Consider the following 13,676-nt stretch of genomic DNA (forward strand, 5'->3'; position numbering starts at 1 on the left):
GTGGATGTGTCCAAATCCATTATTTCTTCCGTTATGTTTGACCAAAACACTCGTGGGGAAAAGGAAATTACTCCTTAGTTTCTTTATTGAATTAATGGTTCAATCCCTTTTTGTTTTCCCATACATATAATTTGGCCCTATTTTTACAACTTCTACCTCTCCCCATTCTAATCTATACAGTTTTAAATGTTCATATCTCGTCTCCAAGCTTATCATAAATGTTGACAAAGTAATATTTATTTCATTTTGTAAAATAGTAATAATAATAATTTCTATATTAAGAATTCACATGAAAATGTTAAGTAATTGTAATTCGATTTTAGGACTTCAAGAAAATACTAAAATAAAATTTGAACTTAATTAATACTTAAGAATATTAAATTGGAAAATAGAGAAATTGTTCTCTTTTAATATTATTATTATTTTGTCGAAAATGAGATTAAAGACATCATTCATTCCCTACCAACTATTCGGTTGGTAAGGAAAAGAGAACTTGAATTTTGGAATGGTGATCAGATCCGCATTGTAAAGTTTAATTTAGTTACTCAAATCTAGTTCCTATTTAATAGTATCCATCAATGTTCATTTATTGGAATTCGTTATAAATCTACTTCGATTTTATTTTATTGATACATGAGGTACAAAAGAACCAGCATATTCTAAATATTCCAGCATCCATCAGAACATTGAAGTGAAATCAACCACATAAAATGGCATGCAATTGCAAATTAAGACATCAAATCACAGAACAAGAAGATGCAGAAAGATTTCAATTAATATAAACCAACTAAAAGGGGGAAAATCCTCTAGGAGAGGCCGGAGAGAAGTCTTTCTCTATCTACAGTTTTCGAAGCTGTACAAAAAGAAAAACAACAAGATTAGATGCATCTAATCGAGTCAGATCCAAATCCTGATCCTCATCCGTTTCTCCAAAAATTCAATCAAACACTTCACGGAAGAACGGGAACACGAACTACGAGTAGCGGTTCAAATTAGATCCATCGATAGTTCGATGAAAACCGAGACCTAATTTCTTTTTCTTTCTTAAATTACTACCAGTGGCACAATTCGAGACGGCGAGAACAGAGAGTACAAAGATACTTCCTCTTGATCTTGAGGCAGAGAGGAAGAAAACAGAGCTTCCATCGCCTTTCGACATCAATGGCGTGCACTTTGCCTCGACAGAAAGGACACGTTCCTGGCGCTTGTTGTCGACCGAGCTCTTTCTCTTTCTCATCCCATACACATGCGAGCCACATTCTTCTGCAGTCTCTCGGTGCTCCTTCTACGGCGGCAAGAGAGGAGTTCGTTCGGCGGAGCGCGCAACCTCAGCCGGAAAACGAGATGAAGAAGAGGAAAATCGAAAAGCGAGAGAGAGAGAGAAAGAGAGGAAAAAGAAAAAGGCAAAAACGGTGAGAAAGGGGAAGGCGCTTTTTAGTTGTAATGAACTTAAAATCTGAGATATGCGGAACCCGGTATTTATAGAGAGAGATTTCGGCTTCGTGAGTGAAATAATATTATTTTTAAAAATATAAATATTTGTCACTTTTCTTTTTCATGAATATACTAGATTATTCTTTCTTATTTTTCATCTTCATTTTTAACCTTTTTAAATATTTATAATTTATCAATCTAATTTTTTTAATCTTTAAATAAATTAATTTTATTTTTTTATCGACTTACTTGGACACGAGAGTATATCATGAGAGCTTATGCTCAAAGTGGACAATATCATACTATTATGGAGAGTCGTGTTCATCTAACCATTTAAATATATTATTTTAAATAAATAAAAAGAATACAAGCATTTCTAATGATTATTGTGTTCCATCGTTTATAAGATGTTTTACGATTATTTAATGAAATTCAATAATCATTTAAACATATTATTAATAATACATTTACGGAAAAATAAAAAACTATCACGTCTTAGCATTTTTATATATTTTAATTTTATATAATGATTATTATATTTATCCTAAACACTATATTCTCTAATGTCCATATTTTTTTATAAAGTTTATAATTAAAATTTTCATTACTTAAATCAGAATGTAAAACAAATTAGATTATAAAATAAAAATCTAAAAAAAAGAAAAAAAAAACAAATTGAAACAGTTCTGTTACGTGACATGGCGTCAGTTTCAGACGGCGATTTCCACGTAGACGTCAGGAAATCCACGTCACGCGTTGCCATAAAACGAGAATCGTAACCTTCTGGAATTTTATATCCCTTTGCACCAACTCAGCAATTGGAAAATAAAATTCACTTTTGAAAATATGACCCTTTTAATTTTAAATTTTATTTATCATTATTAAAAATTATTATTTTTTCTATTTTTATTGTATATGCAAAAGGAAAGGGAAGCCACTTGTCAGTTGTGATCAGAGCGCATTAGCCACATAGGAAAAAGCGACAATTTATTATAATTGAAGGAATTATTTAATTATTTGGACTTTATCGACGTCATTTTCTTTTTAAAATGGGAAAAAATATATTTTTTATTATTTATTTTTTTATTTATAAATGTTTTAATTTTTGGGAGATTTTGAATTGGGAACTAAATTAAATAGATAATTCCACGTAATAATTTCCACGTTGGAATGTAAATGACTCATCCATCAAGTCAATAATGATGACTCATCATACTCCAATATTTTCCAACTGATACAAATGATTATTTTCTCGTTTTATTATCTTCTAGTAAATAAATAAATAATTCGTAATTCTTTTTAATATTGTTAAAAATAAAATAAAAAGTAACGAATAAAATTTTATATAAGATTAAAAAGTTACATAAATAAAATTTTTGATTATGTTAGTGGATTTAATATGTCTAAATTTCCAAATATTAGAAAAAAAAAATGGAAACTGAAAAAAAAGTTACAGGAAGGATATTTTGGACTTTTCCCCTTCTGGTTTCAATGGATCATGCGCAGGGGAAGAAGACGACGACGTAGAAGAGGCTGTAATGGCTGATTCAGTCCATGAAAGAAAGCTTTATGAATTTGGGTAAACATGTGCTCATAAACCCATTTTCAATGGCGCCGTCTTCCTTTCCGCTCGAACATAGCTTCACATTGGTTACTTCTTGCGCGCCAAATCCGACGCCTCGCAAGCTCGTTTCCAAAATCTCCGTCAGCCATTTGTTGAACTCGTTTTTGGTGAAAGAATCTGACCTTGATGAAACTGCTTCCAGGGCTTTCTCTTCCACGCTGAAATTTGCCTGTTTCTGTGACCTGATGACTCCCTCAAATGATCGGATGATCTTCGACTTGAGTGATTCTCTCTGTTCTCTTCTTGACGATGGAGTTTGGTTGAATACGAAACGGTTTTGAATCGAGTGGAGAAATTGCTTCTCGATTTGGAGGTTCTTTGCTGCGGATTCTGGATCGCCAGGGAGAGGTATGCTTTCCTCTGTTTCTTCTTGTGGTTCTTCGTCTTCCTCGGCTTTGAGGTTTAGGTCGAGGTTGTTAGAGCTTGATTGCCTCGATAGGTTACCGCTTCCGTTGATTTTCACTGCTGCGTCGATGGTGTTAGGGATTGCATCTTCTTCCTCTTCTTTGATTGTTCTTTGCTTCTTTGTGTTGTTTGGGGATTCCCATTCGGATTTTCGCTTCTGGTCTACACTGAGCGCTCCAAAACCAGAATTGCTCGCGACATTCAGTGTCATAGAGATTATGGAATCTGTATCCTTATCTTCTTCTCCACCTCTGGTCAAAATGAATATGAATTTCCGAGCATTTCCATCTTTTTCATCTATTCCTCCGAATTTTCCACCATGGAATCCATCTGCTAGGAACTTCATGAATTGAGGATCTCCCCGATCAATCTCTTCAACTAAGACTACCAGTTTTTCTTGTGATTTCATGGCGTTTTGGAGGATTTGAGAAGATGAAGTTGCCTCATTGTCACCTCTCGCATTTATCTTGCAGAGTTGTTCAACAGTCCCAAAGAAAGATTCCGCAATGGCTCGAGCTAACCTTCTTTTGCCAATCTGATCATCCCCTTCAATCAATATCCAAAAGAATTCTTCATTTGTTGATTTGAAACTGATCAATGCTTCAGCTATGGAAGGAATGGTCTCTGATTGCCAAGGCACATTCTCTTGCAATGATTTGCTCAGATGATCTCTCTGTGTCATTGCTTCTTCACTCTTCTTCGTAATTGCCAATTTTATTGGATCTTTGAAGAACAGGGAATCACCTAGCGAGAGAGAAATGTTTACTTCCTTGTTATCTTCTTCCATGTTCTTGAGACAATCCAAGCTTGGTGATGCACCCTGATATCTGTGACTTTCATTGTCGAAATTGAACTCGGTGATGCAGGATTGTTGACGCCTAAACTGAAGCATCTGATTTGAACTTCGCGTCATGTTCACTGCTGGTTCGGTGAAGCTGATCGTATCTGAATCTCGGAACATGCTGTTCCTCATCGGAAATGGATGTGGCCAAGTATTCAGGTACTTACTTCCACTGGAACTTTCATTGCTGTGCATAGTGGATTTCTCCCGACTCTGAGGACACAAAAAAAAGTAAACCATGTTGAGATGTTAACAATGTAGGATCCAACATGAGATTAGTACATTTGTAAAATTAAGAAATGTTGAATATGTCAATGATCTAACCAAAACTGAATCAACTGGGCGTTCTTTAAAGCGAAGTGATCGAACCAACTAAGTTCCATTGGTTTTCTATGCACTAAATTTCAGCCATCAGTCAAGTTCTTCTTGAAAGAGAAGGATTCTATATTTGTACCTTAAGATGGGATAGTTGGGTGCTGAAGGGCTGCAGCCAGGAAGGCAACTCTTTCTGCTGGCTTGACTCTAATTTCTGAGCTTCCTTATAATGATTGGAAGAACAGTCGCAGCAAGTGAGCTTGTCTTGGCCCTCTTGAGCAATACTGAATGGCTTTGTTTCCCAAACTTGTGACGGGTTCTGAGAGAAAGGTGTCGTCGAGCCATGAACACTGCAGAACAGGTAACATCATGGACTTAAGAGCCTATCTATCTCTATGCTTCAAGTAGGGAATGGAATTATGAAATACAAACCTGAAACTGTGCAGGCTTAAGCCAAGTGCTCCATCTGAGGGAACAGGAACTGCTTGAAGATCCCATCTAGTCTCGAGAGTTGGCCGTCTCATTTGACATCTCATGTAAGTCTGATAACTTGCAGTTCCCATTAGCCATAACTTTGTGCATGAAATGCTGTGGAATGATATTAGCCTCGTGATTTCTTCGATTACGTGATCGATTTGACTGTAACCTGAAGCTTCTTTAACATCTGTTTCAACCATCCATTTCAAGTCTCCTGTATATATTATGGCTCCCCACCCTCTTGAAACAAGGGAGTCAATGTTCCTTCTCAGCTCTGCCACCTTTAATTCAACGTCTTCTCTTTTCATGGAGCTCAAGGAATCAGGGGATAGCAAAAACTCAATAAATTTGGTCGATTTTAGTTCATGTGGAACCTCTCCTCTTGCTACTCTCCCCATAAGCTCTGAAATCACATCTTCAATTATTGTTATGGAATCACCTATTATGAGTGTGTTCTTTCTCTTCCTCCCAAGCATTGCCTCGAACACAAACTTGATATCTAGCTTTAAAGAAGCGGAAGATTCAGCAATAAGGTTAGTGCTGGATACTCTCTTTTGTGGGGAAAAGGGAAGTGGGTTTTGCTCAGAAGAGCGAGTCAAGAACTGGTTCTGCCAAAAATCCCCTGGATTAAAATGATGGTCGGTACGCAAAGGCGAAGAAGGAGAAGAGAAGATGCCGCCTGAGCTACCATAACAGTGAAAAACAGAGGAAACAGAGGAATCCTCTAAGTTACTCTTGACAAGAGTACTGGAAAACCCAGCCTCTCTCATAACCCTACTGACACTTGGGTCATCCAAAATGGAAATTATAAGCTGCTCCAATTCCACCTTAATGGCTAATACCGGCTGATGCTGTTGTTGTTGTTGCTGCTGCTGCTGCTGCTCTAGGCAGCCCCTTCTCTGGTTTGCCTGAGCTCTTTTGAGTGCTGCAATGAGTGCATTGGAGAGTGAAGGTTGGCCATGGAAAAGAGGACCAGGTGTAGTAGGGAGTCTATTGAGAGCCACATTGAAACAAAGCTCAAGAGCTCTGCAATGGAGAGGATGTGATGTTTGAAGTGGCTGAGACTTGAAACATGCTTGCCTCAAGAGACTACTACTCCTTGAGCTGAATAAAGTAACAGCCACATGTAGAGGAGTGAGCTGAGCATGGCCTCTCCTCCTTGCCAAGCTCAGAGATTGCTTCAGCACGGAAGCAGCCTCCGGTGTAAAGGTCTGATTCGCTGCACAACCTCCCGATCGCATCACTTACCCAAAAAATCCCACCCCCACCAAGTTACCCTCCTCGAAGAACACCCGACCACCTTGAACAAAGAACAAGAACAAGAACAAGAACAAGAACAAGAACAAGAACAAGAGTTCCTTTCTTCCTTCGATCTTCCTTTAGTTCAGTGAAGTCCTCAATTTGTAGTTGTTGCAGAAGCCTTTCTTAAAGCTGGCCTTCTTCTTCCTGAAAATGGAAGCATACAATACCTTGAGCTGATGTTGAGTTAGGCTTTAGAAAGATGGGAATGGACCAAATGCCATTCTTTTTATACTAACTTCTTCTATTTTGGCTTCTTCCCTTTTAGGTTGTCTTTCCATTTGTATCATCTCTTCTTCTCCTGTTAGTTTTCCCACTTTTCCAAGTAACTTTTATTTTTAACTACAATCCACAATCAGCCACCTTCTTGAAAAATGACTTAATGATGAACTAATCCTAATTATCTTTTGTTACAAAAGGAAAGAAAAGTAATAATATTTGCATTATTATGTCAGAGGAATCAAAATGTGATGATTGTATGAGATTAACGATCAAGGAGCTTATGATATGCTGCAAGTTCTTTTGGTTCAAATGAATTGAGTATCATTTGATCAGAAGGGGTCCATGAAAATGGTATCATATTCATAAGAGGAAGCTTTATTTGGGACAGAGAAAGAGAGAGAGAGTTTGAAAGAAGAATGGAGAACAGCAGGAATTCAAAAGAGGTACTGCTAAAGGCTTAAAGGTGGGAAGGAAGGGATATTTCTGCAATTTTTTAGAGTAAGAAAAGGAAGATTTTTCTTCCTTTCTTTCACTTTTTCACTTTGATTCAATGTTTAATTATATCAATGTGTTCTTTATATGTAATAAAAGATGCAGAATGTTGGAATGTTGTCGAGAAAGAACGGATAAAGGGTTTCGACGAAACCCTTCTCGAGGATCATTTATATTGCAAAATCTTTTAGAATATTGGATGGAAAACCAATAGTGATCAGAAGGCTTGCTGCTTGGATTAAACTTGAAAGAACGACATTCAGACGTATCTCGTCTAACGTTCTAACGATTCTCTCTATTTCAAAGATAGTTTTGAAACATTTATGAACGATGGAGAACCAGAAGAATCTCAAAGAAAAGGGCACCAAACCAATTTCTATTAAGACAAGATTCAAAATGATATGCAAAACCCAGAGGCCACTTTTGGGTCAAAAGTGATTGTTAGCTGAATGGCTTCCAAAACTTGGGTCTCCAAGAAGCTTCACTTTAATCTGTCACCATATTCAAGCTTTCACTTTCATAGTCAAACTCATAAATCTCCTCCACCATTGATCCCAATGCAACTCCTAGCTTTGCTCTTCATATTGCAAACTTTATCGATACACTTTGGACCCTCCCATCCAACTTTATCACACATAGCTCAATATCAATAATATTGGCCATTCGAGATCTCGTAATTCGATGCTTTCTTTGACCTTTTTTCTGTGAGATCCCACATCAGTTAGAGAAGGAACAAAACATTTCTCATAAGAATGTAGAAACCTCTACCCAACAGAAGCCCATAAGGGAAAGTCCAAAGATAACAATATCTGTTAGCGGTAGTATCGGGGTATTACTGTTGGTATTAGAGGCAAACACAAAGTGGTGCGCCAGCGAAGACATTGGACCCTCAACCGGAGTAGATTGTGAGATCCCCAATTGATAGTTGGATAGGATAATGAAACATTTCTCACAAAGACTGGAAACCTCTGCCCAACAGCGTTCGAATATCGTATTTGAATGACTAGATTTTTACAAATCATTGAAACATCCTATTTGGGGTTTGAAGGGGAAAAAAGATACAAAAGTTGGTTGAGAAATCATTGGAACATTATAGTGAAAATTTAGAGAAACTTGTAATTATGAATTTCCCTTTTAAATTTGATGATCCAATGAGGAATAATCATGGAGTCCAACATTGTTTCAATCTCAGTTCTTTCTGAAAATCTCAATGATTTGGTCTGCATTTAACACAACAGATTGTCAACATAAAAAGAAAACAAATTAAATCAAAAGTCATCAACTGTTTGTTTATATGCAATTTTTAGATTTCACATCCCAATGTCCACCTTCTCTTTTTTTTTTTTCTTTTTTTTTTTTCAATTATACACCACGGGTCAAAGTGTACAATATCTACTAGCAGTGGATTTGAACCGTTACAAATGATATCAGAACCAAACAATGAACAGGGTGTCAACGAGGACGTTGGGCCCCCAAGGGGAGTGGATTATTGTGAGATCTCGCATCGGTTGGAGAGGAGAACAAATCATTCCTTATAAGGGTGTAGAAACCTCTCCCCACCTCGGTTGGAGACGAGAATGAAACATTCTTTATTAGGGTGTAGAAGACATTACCGTAACCGGTGATCTGCATGATAAATCACTAATCAACCCACAAACATAAGTTGACGGGAAAATGTAATTATATTAATCCTTCGACACAAGACAAATTTAAGGATAAGCACAAATATTACGGGTTCAATCTCGAGATTATTAGAAAGAAACTACTATAACACAATCTTTTGACAAAGAAGTAAATTCTTATGAGAATATGATGAGAAGGAAGAATATTTATTTCATAGAAATTAAGCTTTATTAAAGTAATGGCACAAATTTTTAAAAAAATACAATTTATTTATTTATTATTATTAAGCTTTCATCAGTTTTCAAGTTCTTTTTTACTTTTTGCATGGGATTTTAAGGGCTTAGCTTACCTCCTAGAGAGAATGATCGTTTTCATCATTATGTTCTGTCCTTTATTCCTCTTTTGAGACCACTTTTGTGTTTGTTTTTAGCTTTTCCGCTTTTCCGTCCTTTTGAACTTGTTCTACTTTTAGCTTTTCGATCGTAAAATTTAGAACGAATGAATGAATGATATGTAAATTAGGTTAGTTCGATGAACGGTTGGAACCCGCGTCAACTAATCAAGTGAAAAATTGTGAGTCTATAAGTAAACATTGTCTTTATTGGTACGAGACATTTTAAGTAAAGTTACTAGAGTTTATGCTCAAAGTGTACAATATCATGTTATTGTTCTTCGTTGTTCCTATCAGTTGTTCACTGAAGAACATGTCATGCCCTCCTAAAGTTGATTGGGATCGATATATGGGAAAATTTAAGGGCTAGAGGCTTCCTGTCGAGGGAAGAAGATCCTGAGTTAGTCTGTGATGTCTCACATTGGTTGGGGAGGAGAACAAACCACCATTTATAAGGGTGTGGAAACCTTTTCTAGCAGACGCGTTTTAAAGTTTTGAAGGGGAGCCCGAAAGGGAAAGCCCAAAGAGGACAATATCTGTTAGCGGTGGATCTGGGCCGTTACATAGTCCCTATATTGACGGTAGGATTTTTTTTAATTTTTTTATAAAAGTAAAGAGTGTTAACGTTATTTTTTAAATTTTATGATTTTTTTTTTAATGATAGATAATTGTGGGAGATTTTAATAATATTTTAATGATAGATTTCAGACCATTGGGCTGAGCCCAAACATAAATTGCTTACATTTAAAATAAATAAATAAATAAAACTCTTAATTTTCTTCGAATTTTAAAACAAAAATCGCACGAAAAAAGAAAAAAACTGGAAAAACCGCGCAAACCCTACTTCATCTCTAGTGGCCGCCGATTTCCCGCTCGTGGTCGCCTGCTTGTGGTCGCCGATTACCACCGGGAGTAAACGCTCGTAACCAGGTAGGCCATATGTTTGCCATTGACTGAGTAGAACTTGAATTCTTGGTTGTTGTTTATCTGATTGTTCATCTTCTCTTCCTTTTTTTTTTTTGCGATCTAAGCACACAAATTTTCGATTTGAAGCGTCGGTGAGCTGGAGGTCTCTATAATATAATTCCTTCTTTAGATTCAAGTTATCAGAAAGCTTGCAAGTTGTAATTATGGGCAAACCAACCTCTCGGTAAGACTGCGTACTTTCAATTATCCTTTCTTAGGCTAGGCGCAGCTTCTTATTCCTTTTTTTTGTCAATCCTAATTTTTCTTTCTGTTGTTGCTGAAGGTCGGATTCGAAATCTAAAGCCGAACGCAAATTTGAAAAGAAGATACAATTCTATGAGAGTGAGTTTGGAACTCTGCATGAACTTGATTGTGTTCGTTGTAAATTGCTTCGCCTTCTTTGTTTCACAAAACTTCTGATATTATTGACATTTTTTGTTTTGATGTAATCTAAAGAAACATTGTTTGAATACAGAACTATAGATAAACAAATAACAAACCTCAAACGTAGAGGTGTGGAATAGGTTTGCTAACACTCCAAATACATTAATGGAATTCTGCTAATTCTATGCAAATTGCTGAAGATATCTGATGTAATTTCTAAATTGTCCTCCTAATATAGAATATGAAAAGAACATAATCTAATTTTACTTCTGTCGACACTCTGAACTTGTTGAGAGTACATTTACAAGTAAATATCAATCTGTTTCCTTTAAATCAAGTTATGTTTCAATAAAATTTTATTGTTTAGGATCTTCAATCCACGCTTGGGATGTTTATTCCTTTTTTGAGTGCTGTTTGTGATGTCATAGAAAATTGAACGTTTATAAATCTGACTACGTGCAGGAGTTGGTGAAACTATTGCTACCTTAAATGCTCAAAAGACTATTACTAAGGTAAATTTTGTATTCAATTACTTTGCTCTTACAATTTTGCCTTACCATCAAATTTCTTCTTAGTTGGTGGATGTTCAATTTTCTTGAAATCTCGACCCCATGTTTACAGCCCATAGCAATAAGCATGAGAAATACTTGGTACCGCAGTGAACGTGTTCAAAATAGTTGGGTTCGCCTAATAATAACCTATGTGAAAACGAGTCCAAGTTTTCTTATAACCAACCATTGCAAGGGTTAAGTGATCTTGAAACGACATGAACACATGGTTACAAGGGTTTGTTCGGGTACTATTGAAAAACCTTTGAATTTTCACAAGGAGCTTAAATGTTGCGTCCCATCCCCAAGGAAGACAAAGAAAAAGAACCTATCAATATCCGTTCTTTCATTCTTTTAGTATTCTGCTGAAATTGAGTACGTTTTACAGAAGAAGCTTCGAAGACGTAAAAGGGATTTGAAGGCTTTCGATCTTACTGCTCTATCAGAATTTCTTCCTGGATTGAAGGCTCCCAAACAAAAAACTTCTGACACCGAGTTAAAAGTAAATTGCAAGTCTAGGCTAAAGTTTGTGTAAGTTTCTTGTTACAACTATTTGACATGTTCTATACTCTGTGGTTGTTTGTTGGTCTTGTAATGATGGGTTCATTTTATCAGATTGAAGGAAACAAAGCAAATGGGTACAGTTCTTAATCACCCTGCATTCCAGGCAGATCCCTTGGGAGCTATTCATCTACATTTACAGAGCACACAACCAGTTGAGGAAACGAAGAAAAAGAAGACGAACAGAAATGGGAGCAAGAAAAGGAAAGAGAAAAAGTCCAAAGCCACTGCAAAACCTTCATCTATGGAGATGTGACTTATCTCTCATCGGCTTTCTTTTGCCATATTAAGCCTATAGCTTTTTTTTCAGCCCGAGAAGTTTGTTCGGACGTAACTCTTCGACTAAGAGGTAAGAAGTTCAAATTGTCAGCTCGATCTTGCTTTCTTAATTTTGATTATAAGAACCCCTAGAATTCATGGGTGGGTGAGAGTGGTTCTTTCAATTTTTCCTTCGACTAAGAGGTAAGAAAGTGGAAGTTGATAACTATGAATGAATGAACTCATATCAAGCAAAAATGAGTTCAATACCATTTGGAATATTTATTTATCAAGTGCAAAATCTTGGATTGGTATTTTCCTGAAACCAAATAGGAACCATGCTTGTTCCTTGAAACATCTTTCACTCCATCTCTCTTTGGTTATGAGATCTTGCCTCATTAGTTCCGAGCTCCGAGATCAACAGTTATCAAATCTTTCCTGTTCTCAATTAAATCAACTTTGTTCGTACATGATATTCGCTTTTGTTTTGGGTGTGTTTATGCTTCTATTTGTATTGATCCGTAATAGCATAAGCTCATCACTAGTAAATATTGTTCGTTACATATCATTGTTCAATCTCACGGTTTTAAAACACATGTGCTATGGAGAAGTTTCCATATTCTTAGACGTAGTGTATAGCTTAAGGCCATATAATTTACCCTTACGATTATTGACATCGTGACATCGCAACGGTGGTTTAATTAATAAGAAATCATGCTTCCACGTTTTAATCAACCTGCCTTTCATCCTCTAGAATGTGAATCATTTTTAATCTCTACAAATGGTCAATGAATGTGACAGAATTGACAACGGGTTTGAATCCTTAAATTATTAATAAAATATAAAATATGAAAATAAGTTTTTAAAAGCTAGTTTTTTTAAAATTTCAAAAAAGTGCTCTTAACACGTAGACATAAAAGCCAAAAATAAAAAATAATAATTGTTAATTTATCAATAATTGAAGGGAAATAAATACATTATATATAACACGTGCTTATTAATAAAAATAAATGAAATTAAAAAAACAACGGATATATGGTTTTTTTAAAAATAGTATATTCGTGCTAAAGATAACAAACAAAAAAAAAAAAGAATTATATATATATATATATATCTCGCCATCTTTCACCCACTGGAACAAAATTTTATGTCTACGACATATTTAACACGTGTCATATATCTAAGCATTTGGAGATCTAATCCATGATGTTTTTTAAAACAAATTTTTTCTTTTATCCATCCATTAATTTTGTATATAAAATAACCACGAAATTTAAAAAATATTAAATAAATCTTAGTACAAAATCGAAAGTTTAAGAACCTATTAGACTATTTTATAGTTTCGTAGAAATATTAGATAGGAAATTAAAAATTAAATTAATTAAAAATAAAAATGTTGGAAATTAATTGAAAGGAATTTGTGGGGATTTTTCAAATGTAAATTGATTGATTGATTGTTTTGAATTCCCACTTCAAATTTGATTTTTTTTCCTTTAAATAATAATAATAATTAATAATTAATAATTAATAATTAATAATAATTGGATGGTGATGTGATCCATATCAATTATTATATTAAACATTGAACTTTGTTTCCAATTATATATATTTTTTTATTGTAAAAAGTCTTATTTTAACATTAAATTTTAAAATTAATTTAAATACAACTAATTAATCACTTTTTTTAAGGCATAATTGTCCTCTTTATTTTTTAACCCTATCTTTACGCGTCTTTAATCACTTTCGTAAAAAATTAAACAGTGTTTAGTTGAAATAATGTCGGATTTTTTTCTTGAATTCTCATCCAATTTTCAATAAAAAAAAAAAAAAAAAAAA

The 13,676-nt window shown here is 35.1% G+C and overlaps 3 protein-coding genes and 1 long non-coding RNA gene across 6 annotated transcripts; 2 read left to right on the top strand and 2 right to left on the bottom strand.

Moving 5' to 3' along the window:
- Window positions 1–692: 692 nt before the first annotated feature.
- Window positions 693–1,439, bottom strand: LOC111429909. The gene has a single exon (XM_023065984.1). It carries the CDS (start codon window positions 1,257–1,259, stop codon window positions 1,053–1,055), a length of 207 nt encoding a protein of 68 aa, XP_022921752.1. The 5' UTR covers window positions 1,260–1,439; the 3' UTR covers window positions 693–1,052.
- A 1,317-nt stretch (window positions 1,440–2,756) lies between these two features.
- On the bottom strand, window positions 2,757–6,769 carry LOC111429996 (protein SMAX1-LIKE 4-like). Of its 2 annotated transcripts, XM_023066089.1 has the most exons (4): window positions 6,759–6,769; window positions 5,052–6,542; window positions 4,759–4,969; window positions 2,757–4,517 (listed from the first exon to the last, which is right to left on the bottom strand). In XM_023066089.1, exons 2-4 carry the CDS (start codon window positions 6,335–6,337, stop codon window positions 2,982–2,984), a joined length of 3,033 nt encoding a protein of 1,010 aa, XP_022921857.1. In that variant the 5' UTR covers window positions 6,338–6,542; window positions 6,759–6,769; the 3' UTR covers window positions 2,757–2,981. The 2 variants fall into 2 exon arrangements, with proteins under 2 accessions (XP_022921857.1, XP_022921856.1); XM_023066088.1 differs by lacking the exon at window positions 6,759–6,769 and having other exon boundaries at window positions 5,052–6,576.
- Window positions 4,862–7,289, top strand: LOC111429997. The gene is made up of 3 exons (XR_002708257.1): window positions 4,862–4,980; window positions 5,066–5,155; window positions 6,851–7,289. It is a non-coding gene; the product is annotated as an uncharacterized LOC111429997 (long non-coding RNA).
- Window positions 7,290–9,912: 2,623 nt separating this feature from the next.
- LOC111430153 (putative ribosome biogenesis protein slx9-like) lies at window positions 9,913–12,328 on the top strand. 2 transcript variants are annotated; one of them, XM_023066334.1, is made up of 6 exons: window positions 9,913–10,053; window positions 10,155–10,273; window positions 10,373–10,431; window positions 10,936–10,985; window positions 11,410–11,552; window positions 11,637–12,328. In XM_023066334.1, exons 2-6 carry the CDS (start codon window positions 10,254–10,256, stop codon window positions 11,836–11,838), a joined length of 474 nt encoding a protein of 157 aa, XP_022922102.1. In that variant the 5' UTR covers window positions 9,913–10,053; window positions 10,155–10,253; the 3' UTR covers window positions 11,839–12,328. The 2 variants fall into 2 exon arrangements, with proteins under 2 accessions (XP_022922102.1, XP_022922103.1); XM_023066335.1 differs by having other exon boundaries at window positions 9,923–10,053; window positions 10,177–10,273.
- Window positions 12,329–13,676: the final 1,348 nt, after the last annotated feature.

This window comes from Cucurbita moschata, unplaced genomic scaffold (genome assembly GCF_002738365.1).
Source record: "Cucurbita moschata cultivar Rifu unplaced genomic scaffold, Cmos_1.0 Cmo_Scf00032, whole genome shotgun sequence".
In the NCBI taxonomy this organism is placed as follows: Eukaryota; Viridiplantae; Streptophyta; class Magnoliopsida; order Cucurbitales; family Cucurbitaceae; genus Cucurbita; species Cucurbita moschata.